General features: G+C 40.1%; 1 protein-coding gene across 3 annotated transcripts in view; it reads right to left on the bottom strand.

The window, feature by feature from the left end:
- The window catches only part of ptprea (protein tyrosine phosphatase receptor type Ea), a 69829-nt gene that overhangs the window by 13910 nt on the left and 33949 nt on the right, over nucleotides 1-21970 (bottom strand). The window contains exons 2-5 of one of the 3 annotated variants that reach the window (XM_059324428.1): nucleotides 20863-21142; nucleotides 2629-2706; nucleotides 1946-2042; nucleotides 1415-1488 (exon numbers count right to left, since the gene is read on the bottom strand). In XM_059324428.1, the coding sequence (XP_059180411.1) occupies nucleotides 1415-1488; nucleotides 1946-2042; nucleotides 2629-2701 (244 nt within the window). In that variant the 5' untranslated portion in view covers nucleotides 2702-2706; nucleotides 20863-21142. Of the gene's footprint in view, nucleotides 1-1414; nucleotides 1489-1622; nucleotides 1667-1945; nucleotides 2043-2628; nucleotides 2707-20862; nucleotides 21143-21970 lie in introns of those variants that run through there. The other 2 variants (XM_059324429.1, XM_059324430.1) reach the window with 2 other exon arrangements.

Here is a 21970-nt window from a genome sequence, read left to right as displayed (position 1 = left end):
ATAAATCATAGTTTTTACTATCAACTGCTGAGGTACTCCTGGTTGGGATCACTGAATTTGACAATAAATTGGTAGAACTACTCTGCAAAGATTTTGTAAACAACTTATCAAAGACCAAAATGATTCCAAATTTGATGACATGTTGGTGTATGTTTGCCAACAACTAAATTATTCAAAATCGGAGTGTGAGTATTCAATGATCACCAAACATCAACAGGTGTTAGACAACCAAAGGACCCCGGGGACAAACCACGTACAGCACCCTGTTTTTTTAAACGCAAACCTCCCTTAAGCACCCGACTAAGCATTCTGTTAGGACTCACACAAATTTGAAAAATGGAGGTTGAAAGGGTATTGAGAGAGTGTTAGTAAAATGAAGTTCCTGATACCGCCACCCTGTATACCTGACCTGGTGGCACAATGGTGTATAACGACTCAGTACTGTATCCAAAGTCTAAAACACAACACATATCAAATCAGCACACATACACATGTACAGAGTCATAAAGGCAAAACAATTCTGTCATAAATAAACTAAATTCTGTTATAAATCACAAAACATGTTCAAAAGTCAACGCAGTTACTGTGTCCACAAATGACACTTCAGCTTTCAGTTTTATCCTTAAAAAGTAGGAAAATAACACGTTAACCTCAATAAAACAATAAGCAAAATGATTTAGAATTTCTATTTATGCATCAAAATCTACTTCCTGAACAGAAACATTATTTTACATTATACTATCACTGGATAACTGAATATACTGTCATGCTTTCACAGCAAAGCAAGCTCTTAAAAGTTAAAATTAAATGCAAGATCACTCTTATGAAAACGTGGACCATGTGTCATGTTTGCAATGACAGTAATTAGCAGCTGATACCATGACATTTACTCAGCACTTGTTACAGCTACATCTTGTGTTTGAGTCATATATCCCACTTACATTCCTGTCTGCAGGAATACAACCTGTTCTTAGCTTTCTATTGTGTTGATAGATAAGAAAATACTTCCTAAAGAACACTCGCTGCTCCTCAGCACTTATTGTTTCCTGTAAAGCTTCAGCTTCACACAATTAAGCTCTTAATTTAAAATGATGCCTCTCAAAGTGTACAAATGATCTTTGCACCATTAATGGTCTACTCTAATTTTACATACAGTGTCAAAAAGCTACAAAAGGTGATGAACATAACAACGCTCTGCTCTGCTCTTCACATTAACCACAGGAAGAAGATAACCACAATGCATTTACAGGCATAACCCTTTTTTTTTTTTTTTTTAAACACCGCCTTCTCTCTGTGTAAACCTCTTTCTCTTTCTTTGCCTCAAGTTATCACTGTGCCTCATTAAACTGCAAGCTTTTCGCTCTCACAATCTACAATCTTGCAGTTTCTCACAATGCCTGATTCACAACATTACCTTGTTCCTCCAGGATGCCGTTTGGTATTTTCTTGTCAACTGTTGTGACGACTGCTTTTCTCTGGTTTCTTACCCTGCAAGAAAAAATAAATAAAATTAGAACAATATAAAATTAAACAAACAAACAAAAACTTTAATCAGAGATACAAAATACGTATGATCTCCTGAATGATAAAGGTAGCAATGAACAAAATCCTATCCATCCTACCATCTGAAACTTGAAACTTTTTTTATCATTAGTTGATGTCTTGGAATGACGCTCTAGTCCGAAATTGTTCTTAGCTGTCTTCTCTTGCCTGTCTGGGTCTACTGTCACACTCTGGCTGCCTGCTCTCTTCTCACTAAGCATGAGAGGGAGTCAGCTTGCAGAACTTCCTGACCGGGCTCCGCCTCAATGACTAAAGGAGGAAGTGTTTGTCACCCGGAGCTCTGCCCCTTAAGCCTGGCTCGCAGCCAGTCAGAGAGGCCCGGAGAAGGGGTGAGGTGAGGTGGGTGAGTCCTTGCAAAGGGGTGGGGAGTTTTTTTTTTTACCTGAGGAAGTACCAGGCTAGCAGTGCGAAGATGAGCAGCAGCAGGGACAGGACCAGCACGGTGGGGAGGATGTGGTGGCTGGGGGATGAAACGTCTTCTGAGGAAGAAGGAGAGGCAGAGCCGGGGTCAGGGAGCACCGTCAACAAAGAAGCAGGAAGAGGGAGCAAGGCCGGCGATATGTGTGCATATGTTTGTGTGTGCAAACACATGGCTGCACCCATGTGGATACTGCATTAACTGGTAAAACATAATCAATACTTGGCACCTCACATGTTCTCTTCTGGTTGCAGGCCTGATTTAATAACTGGCTTGTGCAGTATTTTGTCTACAGAGATAAGCATCAGCTCATTTAGCCTTGTCAGTATGTCTGACGTAAAATGAGAGGCTCAAAGAACAGAGACTCAGCCAAGAGTCACAGCCACACAGGCAGCTATTAACTGTTTTTATAAAGAGGCACAATAAGCCGTAAATTACAGTCCAGGGCTGCAAAAGTTCATTGTGATCCGGTAATAACAAGGCTGGAAATGGCTATTATCAAGCAGATGCATGCGCTAAGGAAGATGCATTATAATCATATCTTAGGGAAAAGTGATGACTGCAGTGGATATCAATGGGATTCTGTTGCTATCTCAAATTGTTCAGCCTCACATGTGGATGTGCATCACCACTGTTATTGTTCTTACCTTGTGTATGGTTGCCATTGCTGGTGGAATTGGATGTTGTTGTGGTTGCCACCAAAAACAGAAGCGGGACCATTGTGACTGCAGAAAAACACAATAAAGACGGATATTAAATTTAGTGCCAGACATGTTTGCAAAGTCAAAACTCATGCGAACATGACCACTAGATAATATCACCATTTAGGGAACACAACGGCGATTGACAGATCTGAAGCATATTTCTTTATTCATGACTGTTGCTTTCAGGAATGTGCTCATCGGTGCAAAGTTCATGCAGACACAATGGAACAACACACTCATATCCTGGTCATTCATTACTCCTGTCATAAAGCTCACAGCGTAATGCACAACTTGTCCACACGGAGGCACAATTCTCCAGCATTTGAATATCAAGGCTGGTGCGATAACAGGCTTTCTCACCAACCCATTGAGAAAAAAAATCCAAAGACAATACAAGGAAGGCCAAGGAAACAGCCATTTTTACACTTGTTATTTTAATTTATAGCAAAGAAAAACGGCTACATATGTGGATGAAGGTTATGGTTACAAGTGTGTCCACAAACACCATTACTGCAACCATCCCAACCCAAAATAATGCTTCTACTGCTCTAATAAGGCATATATACTCATGCTTTAATCAGTGTGTTATCAGATTGAGCAAGAGAACTTGAGTAAATGCCACTCTGCTGAGCTGATAACAGCTGTTTCCGTGGCAGTGCAAAGCTGAAATGTGTGATTTCCAGGATATAGCATGTGCAGGGTCTTAGTGTGCTATATGTTAGAAATCACAACACACAAACACACGCAACATGCATGCCAACAGACGGCCTGGATGTCAGCTGATATGAACTGCAAATGAGTGGTTAAGCTGAGAGAAACTGGGTGTATCAGTTCATGGGGAGTGTAATCTGAAGTCAGGCTACGAGAGGCTTAACACCTACACATTCATGATCTACTCTGTACCACCTCCCCCCCTTCTCCTTGATAACATCCCCCCAACACAAACAGTCGTTCACATGCACACACCACACATGCACGCCAACACCCACAGCACCCTGAGCTCCGTCCAGAGCCCCTACACACAGTAACATCCAGCTGTCTCAGCTGAATGACTCTGATCATTCCTTCATTTTCTCCCTGTAGGAGAATGCAGAGGAGGGAGGATAAAGGAGCATCGCAGATCGATTCTAGTGTTTGAGCATTCAGAGTGGCTTTCACATCACATTGATTTAAGCACCCCCTTTCTTTCAAAATATACTGGTTAGGTCTGAAAACCAATAAGCCTTGAGATGTTCGCAGTTTTAAAGGTGTTTTTTTTTTTCTTTCTTCACAAAAGTTAGAATCTAAGCAATGCGCAGCAGCACAGAGCTGCTATCACCCCATAATGAAGCAGAGCAGGGTGTGCTTTGTCTCCCCAAGGCTGCAGGTGTGTGTGTGTATGTGTGTGTGTGTAGACGTGTGTGTGCTTTGCAGCTGCGGTGAAAAAGAAAGACCAGGCCAAGTGTATAGTCAATGAAGACACTGTGTGTTGAAGCCTCCACGCTGTGCCGCAGTGTCCTGTAATGTGTCCAGACAGGACACCGGAGGAATGTGGAGGCAGCAGAGCAGAGACACTGACTGCAGCAGGGAGAGAGGGAGCAGAAGGTCCAGGTCAATAATAGTTCCCGGAGCGATTAATAAACCCTGACATCCCCCCCCCCCTGCTCCATGGGGAAGACTGATGAGAGAATTCTAATGAGAGAGGAGAGGAGAGGAGAGGAGGAGCGTGCTACCCCCTCTTCCAGCTCTCCTCGCTCTCTTTATCCCCCCCTCTTTAAGGCTCTCTCTGCAAATGTCACAAGCCTGGATGAGGGGGAGGTTATTGAGTTAGTACAGTGTGTGAATCCTTTGGGTGAGACTGTGTGTATAAGACTTGAGGTTTTGTAATGTGGAAACTCACTCATGAAGCCGTTTGGGACTTTCCGCTACACAAGCTGCAGTGATTTTTATGTATGCTGTGTCTGTTTGTTTATTTGCGTGTGTGATGGCTCAATGGGGACAGCCAGCAGAGTGCTCAAAGCGAACCCTGAGGCCATGTCTTGTGTTAAAGTGGTGCTGCTTCTTTAAAGTGTCCCTTCGTTCCAGGCTCTCTTTCCCCTCCATCACCTCTGGAGATGTCACCCTGCCACGTCCTAGCCTCCGGTCCCTGTGTGGCTCAACTGCTCCTGGGGGACCACAGGCTGTTTACCCCCTGCTCTGAAGCTTTTCCCATCTCGTCACTGCAGCGGCCTCCAACCTGACCTCTTCAGCATCTCTGAGGAGATCGCCAACTTCCTTTTTCTCCGTCTTTGAGGGGAAATGTCCCTCACAAAACTATAAATAACGCTGCTTCCTATTCCTCGGGGTATCTAATCTCTTCTCCATTTCTCCTCACTCAGCATAAACCAGTCAAGACTGCAAGTCTCAAATTAGACTATTAGTGTTCGTCATCAGTTAGCTCGGGTCAGACGCTGGGCAAACAGCTCTCATCACATTGTGTGTGCTCTCATCTGTGTATTGTCCTTTCTTCATTTAGCACTCTGCAGCTCGCCACCAACCATCAGCCATAATGAAAATAGGTCATGAGAGATGTCAGCTCGGGGGAAGTTCTAGGGCGTCCTTATTTTGCGATAAGAGACATTACAAGCAGCCTTGGGGAAGGGTATTGTCCTAGCCAGTTATTTCAGTGGTATGTGTGTCCCGAGTCACCCATCATAGAATTCACTTTGTCTCAACAGCCTGAGCTGTTTGACAGGAGAGAATACAATAAAGGTAGAAAACAAGAATTCGTCTTAACTTTAACACCTGCAGACTTTTACAGAATTAATGCAGGACATGATGGGATATTTTCCAAGTCAGTCTTTCTACAATACTCACATATGTATGTTGAAAGAGTTGGTCGGCGTTTTTTATTCATTCCCTCCTCTTGAAAAGCAGTAAAGTGATCAATTCCAATGTAAGAAATCACATATGAGGCTTTGGCGAGCCAAGTTAGCCAAATCAAATAGGCATATCTAGTCTTTCTAGTTCGTTTTCTGGTCTTAAGTAGAGAGATGTGACTCATTGACTTTCAGTAGACTGCATTGTGATTATTAAACCGACATCTTTTTACAAAATTCTGTTGACCAAATTAAAGACTGCAAACAAACTGTAGTAAATAGTTAAATATTATAACAGAAATGTAGTTAAGGTGGGTAAAGGCATTTGTCTGATGTACAGTAAAACACAGTTCACTGTCTTAGAGCTGGAGTCAGCGATTGCAAAAAAGGTGAAAATGAGAATTCTTCTTAAACACCTGCAGGCTTTTACAGAATTAACACAGGATATTATGGGATATTTTCCAAGTCATTCTGTCTACAATACTCACATATGTAGGTTGAAGGAGTTGGTCAGTGATTTCATTCATCCTGTTCTCTCCATAATGGCCATAAAGTAATTATTTCTTGATATGACTCCAATGTAAGAAATCATATATGAGGCTTTGGTGAGCTGAGTTGAGCAAGTCAAATAGGCATATTTAGTCTTTCTAGTTCGTTGTTTGGGCTAAAGTAGAGACGTGACTTATTGACTTTCAGTAGACTGCATTATGATTATTAACCTGATATCTTTTTACTGTTGACCAAATTGAAGATTGCAAGCAAACTGTAGTAAAAAGTGGTTAAAGATTATAACAGAAATGTAGTTAAGACTGTGTAAAGTCATTTCTGATGTACAATAAAACACAGTTCACTGTCTTAGAGCTGGAGTCAGCGATTCCTATTCAATACACTTTGTCAAAAACAGCAAATATCTCCTCAAGGCCACTAGCTGCCTGTTCCAAGGAGAACAGAGAATCAAAGAAATGGCAGAAAATGTTGTTAATCCCTAATGAATTGAAGTAAATGAAGGCAAGGTTTAACAAACTCTCATACAACTCATGCAGTATAACTTAGTATGTAGGTTGTTTATTCAGTTGTAGGGTCAGTAATTCCTAAACATGAATTTTCGCGACTACCATCTCAGGCTTGCCTGCTCATTAAATAGGAAAAATGAGTGTGTTTGAGAAGTTCTGATCATACGACTGGATAAATTACACTTCGATTATACTTCAAGTTACATAAGAGTTTGAAACAGATGGTTTGGAACAGTTCTGCTGTCTCCATTTACATTTACTTCATTATTGCACTCCTTGTTTGTATGTAAACAAATTTGCCACCAATGCACAGCCAATCAGATTGCTTCATTTAACTGCATTTGCATGAAATCATATAAACAGCCTTCCACACAACACAAGAAAAGCCACAGACTTTGAACAGCAACCCACACAAGACCAACCTGGAAGACACTGTGGCAAACAGCAATGACACCTGGGGACACAAAGTGAGTGGGCTGACAATAAAACATAGACAACAGCAGCAACTTCCATCACAACAACACATCGTAACTTTAACTTCAATCTGCAGTGTTGCATTCATTTGCCACAGCAGAAAAGTATCACCTGGCCCTGCCTGCATATTACATATGACAACACCTCCGACACTCAGCGCAGACCAGGTGCCGGAGGTCTTTATGAACACGTGACTGTGTGGCTTACAGCTGCCTGCGATGATTACAACCTGCCACCTCTGAATACCTGCAGCTCTGACAGCATGCAAACAAAATGTGGACACACATGCACAGGTATCAGCAGCACAATACACACAGACAGCAGGGAGCACAAGCAGGCCTCTGTTTGCTTCTTTATCCTCGCTCCAAACATGAACAAGACAGTGTGGGAATTCTGACTCATACATACAGAATCTTGTGTCGTCTATAATCCCAAACCAGAACGCTGATAAATGTTCTTCTCTGACAGTGTTTTGTTTTGGAGGATGAGTTATCCCTCCCTGTGGTCTTGTGTTTTCCTTGTGGTGCTCTTCTCTGCTCTGTCATTCTTTCAGTCTGGGTTAAAAGTGACATAATGATACCCCAGCAGCTCTCCGCCATTGTCTCACTAATTAGCCCCAGAAACCTACCCATCAGAAAGGACAAGCTTGTTACAATTAGAAGATAAGACAGAGAAATTGTCTGTCTTCGCCGCTGACAGGAAACGCGGTGTTCCCTGGCATCATGTCTTCCCGTAGACAGAGCGCTGTCAGTTCCACTGAATGTGGTCTCTCTGGGCACAGAGTCGCTCTGTCTCTTCAAATACATCAGCTGGGGAATTTGGAAAATGGGTGGTGGGTGTAGGGTCGATATGACAGCGGGCAGTAGGTACATTGTGTCCTCTGAGGAAAAAATCTGCCAGACTATTTACCCTTTAGGTGACAAGTTTTTTTTTAATAACTGAAACCTGCAAGATGGCTTATTAGAGGGAAAACAAGCAGTTACCTAAAGCCTTCTGTGCATTTTCTCACTGCGGTTTTCAAAACATGTCGCTAGCAATTTTGTTCCTGCCCAAAACCGACCCAATTAAGTGTCAGAAAGCATAATGAAAATAGATGGTCTTATATGCTTTTTGAGTATTAAAGAGGACCAAACTGAGATTGTGGGAAATAATCGTAGTTGCTTTCTTGCAGAGGAGAGATTATTATAAATGTGGCCGGACTGATAAAGTGGCTGTCAGATATTAGCTTAGCTGAAATTACAAATATGTCCTAAATGGCATATGCCACCAATGAGTATCAATACATTTATTGTTATATGATAAAATTTGGGATTGTGACAATTTTGACTGTAACTTGAAAAAAAAACTTTGAAATTAAAAAGCCAGATCATCAATTATCCCAATATTTTATTTCCAAAATAACGACCACAAACCGCAACACTTCAAAGATAACACAGTGTAGCTCGTCTGTAGCCGTCAGCTGCACTTCTTAAGTCACCATTTCCACTGCAGGAGTTGACGGAGAAACAACAGAACAACTGGAAAAATCCTGCAGCTTCCCTGAAGTCATCAGTTTGGGGACATTTGTCACGAAAGTAACAGAAAATACAGTTACGATACAATATGCTACATGCAGGTACCGTACGCCACCTCACAACAAATATTCATATTTTTTTGGCCTTTGTGAGGTACATTCCCTAAAAAAAAAATGGCGGTTTTATCACCCTTGATTTGAAATTGTAAATCAGTAATCAGTAATTGTAAATCAACCAATTACGAGTCAAGTCTTGATAGTCAGTTAATGTAATAATGAGCATTCTCTGTGAATTCTGTGAAATTAACGTACGCAGGGTAGTCTTGTGTCATTATTACATACTCATCGTCACTTTCTTTGTTAGCTGCTCGCTCAAGTGATCTCTTCGTGAAGTAGAGAAGCTTTATAGAGCAAAGCTACCAGAGCTGATCAGTGTGATAGTGAGTCATGTCGTAGTAGGGTTTATTTTCTGTAACTACAGCGACAGGTGTAAAATTTACTTGTAGATGTGTATATTTATCTTTCTAACTCCTGTCTGTATCTTAAGCTGCTATGACGACTGAAAGTCTGATCTAATCTCATGTTTGAAATAAGTCTGTTTTATCCAGAAGACTGCAGGAAGTTTAACAAGTTCTCGCTTTCTATTTCAGCTGGTGGTCCTCACATCACCGCCTCTCTGACTCTGTGCTCTCTGCCTTTGGGGAGCTGCAGTGTGCAAACCTGGGCCGGGTTAGCTATTTAAAGGACAGTGCACTACATTCACAGTCCTGACTGAGAAAACGAAGCTGGGGTGTCCATCTGCTCACACAGATGTGCGACTGCTTCACATGTAATGTAACCCAGTTGGAAGTGGTCAGTTTGGCTCTCCCTAAACTAATCTACCTTTTCCTGCAGATTGCATCTAAAATCTGAATTTAAACACAAAATAGTGTTCATATCTACACCATTCTTCACTTGAGGTGCTTGCTGCTGATGTACCTATTATTTTATTTACCTTTTTAATTTATTTATGTTACTAATGTATTTGTATTTTCCTTCCCCCATTTATATTTGTATTTTCCTTCCCCCATTTATATTTGTAATTCATCAGGCTTGTAACTGGAGAGTCGAGTGCCCTTGAGCAAGGCACCTAACCCCCCTGCACAGCTCCCCGGGCGCAGTAATGTGCTGCCCACTGCTCCTTGCATGGTGTGTTCACTTGTGTGTAAAAACGGATGGGCTAAATGCGGAGGTTGAATTTCCCCATTGTGGGATTAATAAAGTAATTTTAAATAAAAAAATAAAAAAAGTAGAGTGAAAGAGTCCCTGAATGTGGTGTGTATATTCTTTTTTTTAATCAATGAATTGATTAACTAACTAAACTAGTTTCTTTTTACTTTTTTAAATATATATCTATTATATATATATTTTATAAATTTTATTCATTTATTATATATTTTATTATTTATACATATAATGTATATTTGTTTTTAATTACATAAATCCATATTTCTTAAATTAAATATATTATTTATTATATATATTATTTATTTATTATATATAATTGTAATTATATATAATGTATATTTTATCATTTTATATATAATCTGTGTAAATGTAGATTTGTTTTAACATATATACCACCGTTCCTCACAATGTGTTCCCATGGTAACCTGACCAGCAGCAGTGCCACCAGCGTGGAACCTGTCGGGTGTTGAAGGCGTCACCTCTTTCAAAGACAATAAAACCCAGCATACCGACACACTCTGAAAACCTGAGAACCTGATGTCAATCCCTCCCTTTGTCTCAGTTGACAGCTCCGGAGGAACAGTGAGAACAAATCAGTGAGAAGGAGCGAGTTCAGTATGATGTTAAACACACCTGGACCAGTCAGAAACACTAGCTGTAAAAGGCAATTCATGTATTGATGTTTAATAAAAAAAAAAATGTTGACATCATATATGTCCACAATTTTAAAGATTATACAATGCTAAATGTACACTCACTGGCCACTCTATTAGGTACACCTGATCAACTGCTAGTTAATACAAATATTTAATCAGCCAATCACATGGCAGCAACTCAAAGCATTTATGTAGACATGGTCAAGATGACCTGCTGAACATATAACGATATTTGATATTAAGTATCGGTATTTGGTCTATATTGCCCAAAATCTTTGGATTGGATATCGGAAGAAGAAAAAAAAGTAGAATCCGATCCATAGGCCTAAACTATTATGTAGATACTTCACTAAATTTTGGGTGATCTGCCGCAGAGAAAGGTGAGCAGCATGTGAACAGTTAGTGTTATATTGAGGTCAAGTCAAAGCTTATTTATAGAGCACATATAAAAACAACCTCAGTTGACCAAAATGATGTACAGTTATTAAAATACAATAAAACCATACACGAATATAGTAATAAATAAAAAACAAACAATGAAAACAATAAAAGAATACTAAAACTGGTATTGTTGTGGGCAATGTATTTCTTCCTTTAGGGGAGTAGGTGTTTCACAGTTTGAGCATGATGTTTTTAGATGGGAGCTTAGTAGGGTTGTCAAAAGTATAGATACTCAAAAAAGTATCGATACTAAAACGTTGTATCCGGATACGATACTCATTTTCAAAAGTATCGATAATAAGTTACATAAATGTTGGTGACTGAAAAGTGTTATTTCCTCTCTTGAAGTCCCAGAATGAAGCAGAGAAAAGTTGACCTGCAACCAAACAGCAACACACACAGTCGAAAATATTGTTCTAATTGTTATTGTTTATTGTATTTATTTATTTTTTGCACTACCTCAGACCTGAAGCTTGTTATCATAGTTGCAGTTTCTTTTTGCACAACTGTTTTTTTTTATTATACATATTTAACCTGTGGTTCTGTTAATTTTTACATGTTGCATTTTTGTTAATAAAAATATTTCTGTTAAATTTTGGGGTCTTATATCCTTGTGGTATCGAAAATGGTATCGAGTTGAAAATGTTAGTATCGTGACAACCCTAGAGCTTAGTTGTTTAAGAGAAAAAAACGATTGGATTGGTATCAGTATCAGAAGTTACATAAGGATCCTGAACTGTGCCATCCCTATGCCAGATGGGCTGGTCGAAGTATTTCAGAAACTACTGACATTTTCACAAACAATCCATCTCTAGGGTTTACAGAGAGAATGGAAAAAGAGAGAATATCTCGTGAGAAGAAAAGAAAGTCCTCTGGGTCAAAATGCCTTGTTGATGTCAGATGTCAGAGGAGAATAGCAACAGTAACTACTACTAAATATAACCACTCGTTACCACCAAGGTCTGCAGAAGACCATCTCTGAACACACAACATGTCCAACCTTGAAGCAGATGGGCTGCAGCAGAACACTGGCCACTTTATTAGGTACACCTTGTAGCTAAATAAGTGGTTGGTGAGTTTATATGTTCGACTACTTTATGTTAAAATTATGACAATGCATCCAATAGTGAGCTAGGAAGGTGCCCTAAGTATATAAATACACTTTGAGTGTAGATTGTAACTTTTTCTATATAAATGTATCACTATAAATATCTGGATTGTTGTACTGTGTCACACGTTGCAGTATCTCACACCAGCACTATCTTTAGCACCATTATACAGTAACAACTCTGCAGCGCTGCTCTCTCGCCAATCTGGGCTCCTCCCTCCTGCGCTCCCAGCATTGCCATTAATCAATTCCTGCCTCCTTCCCAGGGCGCCCAGACGCTGTGGCAGTGGTAATGACCTTGGAGACCCGCTGGCTCCGCTCTGCAGTGTCAGCCCTCCACCTCTGTGGGAACAAACGTAGCATCTCCCATGGAGACCTCAGCTGAATGTGCTAAGAAATGCATATGCTCCTATGTATGCTCATGTTAATGTTTGCATGCAGGAGAGAAACATTTACTGAATAAAAGAACAAAAGGACAACAACATTAGCTACTGACAGGGGGGAAAGAAACTGTGTTTGGTTGCCAGGTTCAGGCCATAACATCCTGTTGACTGAGATATGGCAGCTACTGCGTCTGACCCTGAAAGTGCTGCCATTAGAGCAGTCCTCACTGGAAATAAGAGCTTTTAGCTGCAGCATATTAGTTAAAAATAACACGGTGCTAGATGTGAAGCGATTATTGATAATCCTCTTAAAAACATTCCAGCCATAACATTTTAGAGCAGCTCTCATTTGGCGTATAAGTTAATGTTGTCAGCGTTTACAGCATTTAAAAACTACTGTCACATTCTGGTGAGGCCTGGAAACCAAGAGCGTAATTGGTAGTAGCTACATATTTACTCCAGCCTGCACTAGCAAACACCACATCTGAGCTTCTCCGAGTGTCATTTAGTCCGTGTGTTCACATGGTTGTGTGTGTGTAAGAGAGAGAGAGACACACACACTGCCAGAGCAAATTTTTCCAAGGAGCCAGTAGGTCTTTAAATCACTTCTGATCCACAGATTTACACGCCTGCACAAACACGCTTCATGCATACGTTTCAGCCCCAAATCTGCTAACAATTGGCATGCACAGCTACACTGCCTGGTCGCCTGGCATGAAATACACACGCTCACATGGGCACGCACACATAGCTGCAAACACTTCAGCGGGGATCCATGGGAAACACGTGTGCCAGGGTCTGTTTGAGGACCACCGTGCCAGAAATCATTCTACTGGTGGTCCATCATGTGTGTGGGGACAATCTCCCAGTGAGGGTCTCATCATGTTCTCCAGGCCCCTTACACCTCCAGACCTGACAGCATCGGACAACACAGCATCCATCTTTCTCCCACCTTGACACCTCTGGGATTTCCTCCCCTCTTTCAATTATTCAGAGGCAGAGCAATTACGGCCTGGGATCAGAGCCGTCGATAGCCGACGTAATGCGCAGCAGCTGGGCTGGAAATGACGAAACCAGCGTTTTGACACTTCTCATTATCACCCAGCACTCTGTGATTACCGGCACTCTGCTATGAACAGGTATTAGTGTGAGAGACATGGAGCAGGAAAAACTGAGGAAGAAGAAGAAAAAGGGATTGTGCATAAAGCTGGGAGCCTGTCAGTGTGGTGATGCATGGGGAATTTACTGCTCACCTTATAGATCCATTAAGAGGAGGAAATGCATGTAACATACAGTGGTAAATAATGAGCTCTCAGGCTGCTGAAAGACAAGAATCTCTTTTGTAGGTCTAAGTATACAGGTGCATCTCAATAATTTAGAAAATCATAGAAAAGTTTATTTATGACAGTAATTAAATTCAATAAGTGGAAATAACACATTATATAGATCCATTACACACAGAATGAAACATTTCACGTTTTAATTTATTTAATTTCTTCTAATTATAAAGATTATGGCTTAAATTTAATGGAGACCTAAAATTCAGTGTCTCAAAAAATTGTTAATATTACTAAAGACCAATTTTAAAAATTGGAAATGTTGGTATCTGAAAAGTATGTCCATCTGTATGCACTCAATACTTGGTTGGGGCTATTTGAATTGAACTACTGGAAATGGACTTTTCCATGATATTCTAATTTATTGAGATGCACCTGTAGGTGAACCTGCATTCTTCAAATGGTTAAAGGACAATTCTGGTATGTGACTGGGACAACTTCAGCCAACCAACAGCCTCCTACAGCTTTGGAAAAAAATGAATTTAACAGAAATTAAGACAAGAAATACTTGTCTTTGGGGAAAACAAAAAACACACTAAAGAACACAGAGAGTAGTCCCTTGGAAATCCATGTAGGTGCTGTAGTAAGCTGCAGTAGAGCAACTAGTCATAAGTGCATTGTGTGTAATTTGGCATTTTATTTGTGCAATTTGAAGACAAAAAATGTTCTCTAATACTACTCAGATTTGTTAATTTTTACTTCTACTTTAAGAGTTAGATAAGGAGATTGATAGCACTACAAATTTTAGTTTCTGTTTGTGGGGAGATATGTGCTGGAATATTTCATATGCTAAGCTAAGCTAATTACATGCTGGCTACTTCAACAGTGTTATCAATCTTCTCATCTAACTTTCGACAGGAAAACAAATCAGTGTATTGCACAAAATGGTGAACTATTCCTTTAAGGTTTTTGGAAAACTGTAGGAGGCTTATAAACTGACGTACCAGATGGTTTGTTACACAGAACCATGAGAGAATCTGTATTTGGAAACTGTTGGAAAAGGGGCGGGCACTTTCATAAAATACTTGGCAGGTGATTGGACAATCCATCTATCTATCATTGTCTGACTCTACAAAAAAAACAAACATGTTATCATCACAATACTCATAGTGTAGCCAAAAATATAAAGAGTTTTTTTATCAGGACTCTTTCTGTCAATAAACTGTAAGACTCACTGCCATTCTATGGATATGAACTTGGTTCGACTGTGCTGTTACTTTATAGTTGTTCTGATGCATTTACTTATTGCAATCAATGCAGAAACATTAGCCCTTCAGGAACCACATCCTCTCTGATGACAAGCTTATATATCAGAATAAATCTGAAACAATAAACAAAACTATGACTGGTGGTCACATTATGGCTAAATCACCTCTTTAACTGACCATAAATCCATCAGAGGTCCTTTCTAGAAAGTTTTAATGGTCACTAAAAAGGATTAAACAGATTAGAATGTAGTTCTATGCAGAATCATAACCGCTGACTCAGATGGCGTCTGGGAGCCTGGGTTTAGAGAGTATTACAACCAACCAGACTTCCTCCCCTGAGAATGTATGGCTCATTTTTATGTCATGTTATTCAAGCGTAGAAATAACAGGCAATTGAGAAATCCTCTGGGAAAAAGAAACCTACTTCACTCAAATGAATTAGAATAAATGACAGTGTCACTGCCTGTAATGATGACAATCCAGAATGCTTTTCTACTGCCGTGAGATTTATTTAACATCAATGCTGATGCAGAGACTGGGGATAAACAGAAAGCTAGAAAAAAAACCCCAGAGAAATAGGGGGATCTAGCACAGAACCCCGATTTTCAGACGGAGATAACCACAGTCCTTTGGGATCTGCACAGGACAGACAAGATCTATCCCCCCAAAAATATCTTTTCATGCCCTGAGGGAAGGATGGGGAGGAGGGGGGAGGGCAGCGGTGGAGAAACAAGTGATAAGCACTGCTACGGGAGAACAAAAAGCCACTTGATTCTGAGGGGAGGAAAAGAGGAGGAGAGGAGATGTGGGACCAGAAGGGATAAGTGAACGTCCCACGCTGCGAGGTTGAGGAGCCTGCCTCTGCTGCTCTGCAGAGATAGAGCAGACCTGTCTGCATGGTGCAGACGCAGCCTGTAAAACCCTCCTGTGAGTCTTTAAAATGGGATGTGAGGACTGGTTCTTGACATGTCCCCAGACTGTCTGCATGGGAAGCGAGGTTTTACTGTCGAGCAGCTCCTGTTTCCATAGCAAAACCGCAGTATCGTACTTCATCTTCCCAGAATAACAGGCCCCTTTAATGCTCCCTTATCACACACCTGGCGACAACAGGTTTGACAAACAAGCAGAGAAACAACTGGTATTTTCACAGCAGTCAACAGTCCAGATTCCCAGAGACTTCTCATTCTAACAGCAGCCTACAGTAGGAGAAACTGGAAGTGGTAGCACAGTAATTATGTTGCCCAAACCCAAACCCCAACCTAACACATTTTTCACAATCCTCTTTCGTAGGATCACGGCCCCTGCAGAGCACATTATGAGCAGCACTTTGTTGATTAAGATTGTGTAACCCTGTTGTTTGCTCTCTGACTGAATTCTATAGGAATATGAGTCATTCTGCAGGGCCTTGGGAACCATAGTGAGCCTCATTGTCCTCCCTCCTAAGCAGCAATGAGAAGGAACACACACACACCATATGGAGAGCAAATAACTGATCTATGTCGAAGGCCTCTCGGAGAACCTGCTGCCCTCTTGGAAAAAGGAAGTGCAACATCCAGTCCTCACACGCTGCTGACAAAAGCTCTGCAAGAGGGCCGACGTGCAGGGGGAGACCTGGCCCGCCACTAACAACTCCTGACAGAGGCATGGAGGCGTGACAGGCCATCAGAAATCATGGACATACACACCAGGCGGGGGGCAGGAGGAGGAGGAGGAGGAGGAGGAGGAGGTGATGACATATTGGGCATCACTAAATCTCAACAACAGACAAATGTGTTTGACCTGCAGGCCTCAGAGGTAACACAAGGGTCCATCTTTATTTTGAGAAGGGTCAAAATATGAGCTTTGCTGATACTGATGAGATGAGAATGACAACTAAATTGTAGAGGTGCGTGGCAATATTATATCGATTCATGGCGGCCAAGTAAGGCTGGGCGATATGGACTAAAAGTCATATTTATATATATACATATATATATAAAATGATTTCATTTTTTTTAAATCAAAGCTCTATAAAGTGCACATTTAAATAAAAAAAATATCTTGCCTGAGCAATGATCACAGTGCATATTTGAACTACATTGGAGCAAAAAAGTATTTAGTCAGCCACTCATTGTGCAAGTTCTCCTACTTAAAAAAAGATGAGAGAGGTCTGAAATTTTCATCATAGATACACTTAAACTATGAAAGACAGAAATCAGAAAAAAATCCAGGAAATCACATTGTAGGATTTTTAAAGAATTTATTTGTAAATTTTGGTGGAAAATAAGTATCATGTCACCCACAAACAAGCAAGATTTCTGGTTTCACAGACCTGTAACTTCTTCTTAAAGAAGCTCTTGTCTGTCTTCTGTACTAAAAATGTTTAGACTGTATTAGAAAGTAATTTTATTACCTTATCTGATTTTTTCATTTCTCCAACACACGCCTACAGTATGTGCAAATCATTTTTGACCCAGCTCTGTTTCTTTAGAGGAGATGGAGATTTAGAGGTTGAGGAGTGAGAGGGTACTGCAGCACTATGTAAAGTACAAATACAATGAGGAGGGATTTTTTTTTGAGAAATGTCAAGAGGGCAAAGCAACCTTCGTCTTTGCTATTATGAAAACATTTCTAAAGAGCATTTGAAAAGTCAGAGTGTCCTCTATCTCCCTCGTTCAGCTAGAACTGTAAGAAAACTTCTCCTCAGCTGACAACAGCGATGTGCGATCTGGGTCACACTCTTGATAAACGCTCTTGTATTTGCACATTGTTCCTTATGTGTGTGTGTAGGAATGCATGCATGCAGACCTGTGTGTGTATGTGTGTGTGTGTGTTTCTGCAGTGTAAGCACATGCTGTCCTCCATCTGCTGTTTGATAGAGACTGTTTCCTTTCCTGTGCAGCCAGCCAACCAGCCAGCCTTCCTGTGCAGCTCTGCTCCAGAGCGGAAATGGGAGCAAGACTGCCACACACTCTCGACAAAAACTCTGGATAAGATATGTACACATGCAGACACATGTGGACGGACAAGCCACACATTTTAACACAAACACACACACAGTCTCCTCTCCTTTCTCCTGCCTTCCGTCTTTGACTTCAGGCTTTGTTTTCCATTCCTCTATCAACTGTATGTTCCTCTTTTCTTTGTTATTCCAAGGTCAAACACCTCCATGGGGCTTTAAAGCTTGGTGGGGACCAAAATATTTGATTTTCCACAACAATGAAGGGGATTGTTAAATACTAGTCAAAATAAGTCAAAAACTCGGGTGTTGAGATGCTTTCATAACTATAAAATCTCCTATTAGCCACCAAGCGTAGGTGTAATAACAGGAAAGTGAATCTGTAGTTAAATATAGAGACTGTGCAAGTGTTCTAATTGACAGAAACAGACTATCCAGCTGGGAGAGCCGCTGTGACCTCAGTTGATGGCGGAGACTACAAATTGAGAAAGAACCATCTCAATTAAAAAAAGAAAAAATGTGTAATTGCTTTATGTCTGGATTTACTTCCATTTGTCTACTTTAGTTTCCCCATCATGTCTAACAGTGATACCTGTCTGTATTATACTGGCCACTTGAATGTCAAAACAAGCTGTTAGAAGCAAAAACCCTAAAAAATCTGCCAACATAATGTCAACAATACACTGCACTTATGTCAGTTGAGAGTCAAAGTCTCAGGTGAAAATATATATTAATAAAGAGCCTGTTTTTACAGGCTAGGGCAGGGATCTTCAACATTTTCCAGGCCAAGTCTACATTTTTGAAGCTGGGACCTCCTCATATACTGCATAAATTGTGTTGCACATTCAACTGGACCCACTTAAAATGTAGGGTGCTCTTTACTGCCATATTTCAACACACCTTGTTGGTGCATGCAATATTAACCCCTTATTGCCTACATTTATTTATATATTTTAAAAAAAATATTTGTGCTTTTGCTTTCAAGCAGATGCTAAATTAAGTGGAAATTTCAGTAAATCACATACAATAGATATGAATTTAGCTATGACGCAAAGTAGCAACATTCTGTATAATTGTGCATAATGGTTATTCAATTCTGTAGATTACTTTTGAAATTGAATAACAACATATGTTTCCTTACAATCACAGCTGTTCCATGATCATATTTATGTATCATTCATGGTATGTGTTGAATATGCATTAACAACTGGAAGCAGTTTGAGGCGAATTTGCGACAATTGTCTACAAGGGGTTAGGCTATTAAAATGTACACTGTAATGCATTGTTGGGATAACAACACAGTTATTTAGACCAGCCATTCTCAACCTTGGGGTCGGGACCCCAATTGGCGATATGATTTCTGGGGGTCGCCAAATCATTTTGGAAGTCAGCTCTGTCTTTTTTTAGTCATTTTGTGTCTTTTTTTGGTCATTTTGTGTCTTTTTTGGTCATTTTGTGTCTTTTTTTGGTCATTTTGTGTCTTTTTTGGTCATTATGTGTCTTTTTTTGATAATTTTGTGGTCAATTTGTGTCTTTTTTTGGACATTTTGTTTACTTTTTTTGGTCATTTTGTGTCTTTTTGGTCATTTTGTGTCTTTTGTTTCTTTTTTGGGCCATTTTGTGTCTTTTTTGGTAATTCTGTGTCTTTTTTAGTAATTTAGTGTCATTTTTGGTAATTCTGTGTCTTTTTTGGTCATTTTGTTTCTTTTTTAAGTATTTTAGTTTTTTTCTATCATTTTGTGTCTTTTTTGGTTGAGCGGGGGTCGCGGACAACACGAATGTCAAATTGGGGGTCACGACTCAAAAAGGTTGAGAACTACTGATTTAGACAAATGTTTCATTAATGTGTAGTTAAGTTATTGGTTACTATATATAGTTGATTCAGCATAGCTTATCTGGCTCAAATGACTGCATGAATCATCATCCTCTGGTCCGATATGATGCAGATTTTAGTTGACTAAAATGTTTTAAAACATTTTTACTGTCGTATATAATCTACACTTTTTTATAACTGAAGAAAACTAATTGCTTTGGGCCTACAACAATGATGAATTCAATTAAAAATGTAAAGAAATAAACATTTCATTTAGATCAATAGAGTATGATGGAAAAGTCCATTTCCAGTAGTTCAAGTCAAATAGCCCCAACCAAGTATTGCGTACATATAGATCGACATACTTTTCAGAAGCCAACATTTCCATATTAAACATACTTTTAAAATTGGTCTTTTGTAATATTTATATATAATACTTTTTTGAGACACTGAATTTTAGGTCTTCATTAAATGTAAGCCATAATCATTATAATTAGAAGAAATTAAATAAACCAAGACATGAAATGTTTCATTTTGTGTATAATGGATCGATATAATGTGTTATTTCCACTTTTTGAATTGAATTATTGACATAAATAAAACTTTTCTATGATATTCTAATTTAGATGCACCTGTATTATTTTTGTCACAGCCACAGGGAGCCACTGCAGATGGCCTGAAGAGCCACATGTGGCATGTGGCTCCAGAGCTGCAGGTCGCCTACCCCTGCCCTAGGGGGTCACTGGCCCTCTGTTGAAGACCCAGGGGCTAAAAAAATAAATAAATAAATTTGATACAAAGTCGAGAATGACTCTTTTACAGACTCCCATTCACATGTACTTATCAAATAACACAGTATGGATACAAACCATACCATTTTATATTATACTGCTTATGATATCGTACAGTTTTACTTCTGTACACTACACTGTAACCGTGCTGTCTTCTGCTCTCACTACTGTTCTCACTCACTGCTTCCTGTTTCTTGGTCCCTTTTTACCATCTGACACTGACAACAAGGCACAGCCATGAACCAACAGATTGAGGAAGTGTCGGAAGGGTTACAAATATGCCAAGAAGTGTTGATACCATATGCATAAATAAAAAGTGCAAATAAAATAAAATTCTGTGTCCAAATTAACTCAAGTGTGAACTTGTAAGAAGCTTGTATCAGCAGCTAAATATACTGATGTGGTGTTATGTGTGCAGGCCGCAGCGTGTTAAATTACCTGGATGAGTGTTGATTCAATGTATGCTGATTCTCCGATCCATAATAGCAGGTCACATGGCTCTGGAAGAGTCCAGAAGTCACATTGTCGTCTTCAGTGAGAGGTTGGACAGAAGCTGGAAGTAGGGGGGGTGAGGTCTGCTCTCACGGCCCAGCGAGGAGAGACGTCCCTGGATCCAGGCAGCGGTCAGATGTGGGTCTCAGCGCTTCACTTCCAGGGGCTCATGGAGCAGCAGCAGCCAGCCTGGCACTGCTAGCCTTAAAAGGATGCTGCTCTCCACCTTTATATTAACAGAGAGAGAAAAGGACAGGGCGGAGAGCATGTTAGACAGTTGACATCACAGCAAAGACAGACGCAGAGGAGAATGTAAAGGAAAAGGGAAGGTGTGATGCAGTTCCTGTATTGAGCAGGACCGATGTAGCAAGAACAGAGTGCAGTTAAGAGCAGAGGACAGCTTCCTCAAAGAAGGAGGCTGTGAAGTAATAAGGAGACCCTGGAGCATTGTGAAACAGCATATATACCCTCTATAGGTTACCCTTCATGCATAATGATTCAATTTAGCTTCGAGGGAAATTCTGAAGAACATTTCCCTCATCAGAAAAGGAACGGTGAAGATGGCACAACGTCTAAGGAGCTGCCCAGGGGTGACAAGCAGATGGTCACAAAGTGTAACAATGGTGAAGAAAAAAAACTCTTCTGAATTAGTCAGGAGAGACAAATTAGATAATTTTTTTGGGGGGAATAACATTTTACAGAGCTCATATAATGCAAATTAGACTTCCAAGACACCAACTCCTAGTGCACATCACTTTGTATCCAGAGCTAACCTCGTTTGGAAACAAAAAAGATTTCCCCTGATTTCCAAATCTACTGACGGTAAATTTATGCATATCAGCCCAGATTTGGAGCCAAGTTTTACATAAAGCCTGTTTCAGTCTCGTTGCCAACATATTTATTTTGATCCCAAAGAGAGTTAGATATTCAACTGGATGCGTTTTTTTTTTTTTTTTTTACTATTTTAGTCTATGTGTATGAGAAATTACTGGCACACTGCACATATGCTGTAATAGAGATTGCAGGTTGGCGCCATCTAATATATAATCCCTTC

The sequence above is a fragment of the Centropristis striata genome, chromosome 21 (assembly GCF_030273125.1).
Source record: "Centropristis striata isolate RG_2023a ecotype Rhode Island chromosome 21, C.striata_1.0, whole genome shotgun sequence".
Lineage (NCBI taxonomy): Eukaryota > Metazoa > Chordata > Actinopteri > Perciformes > Serranidae > Centropristis > Centropristis striata.
The sequence above is the reverse complement of the archived record's forward strand: the minus strand, read 5'-3'. Positions and strand labels throughout refer to the sequence as shown.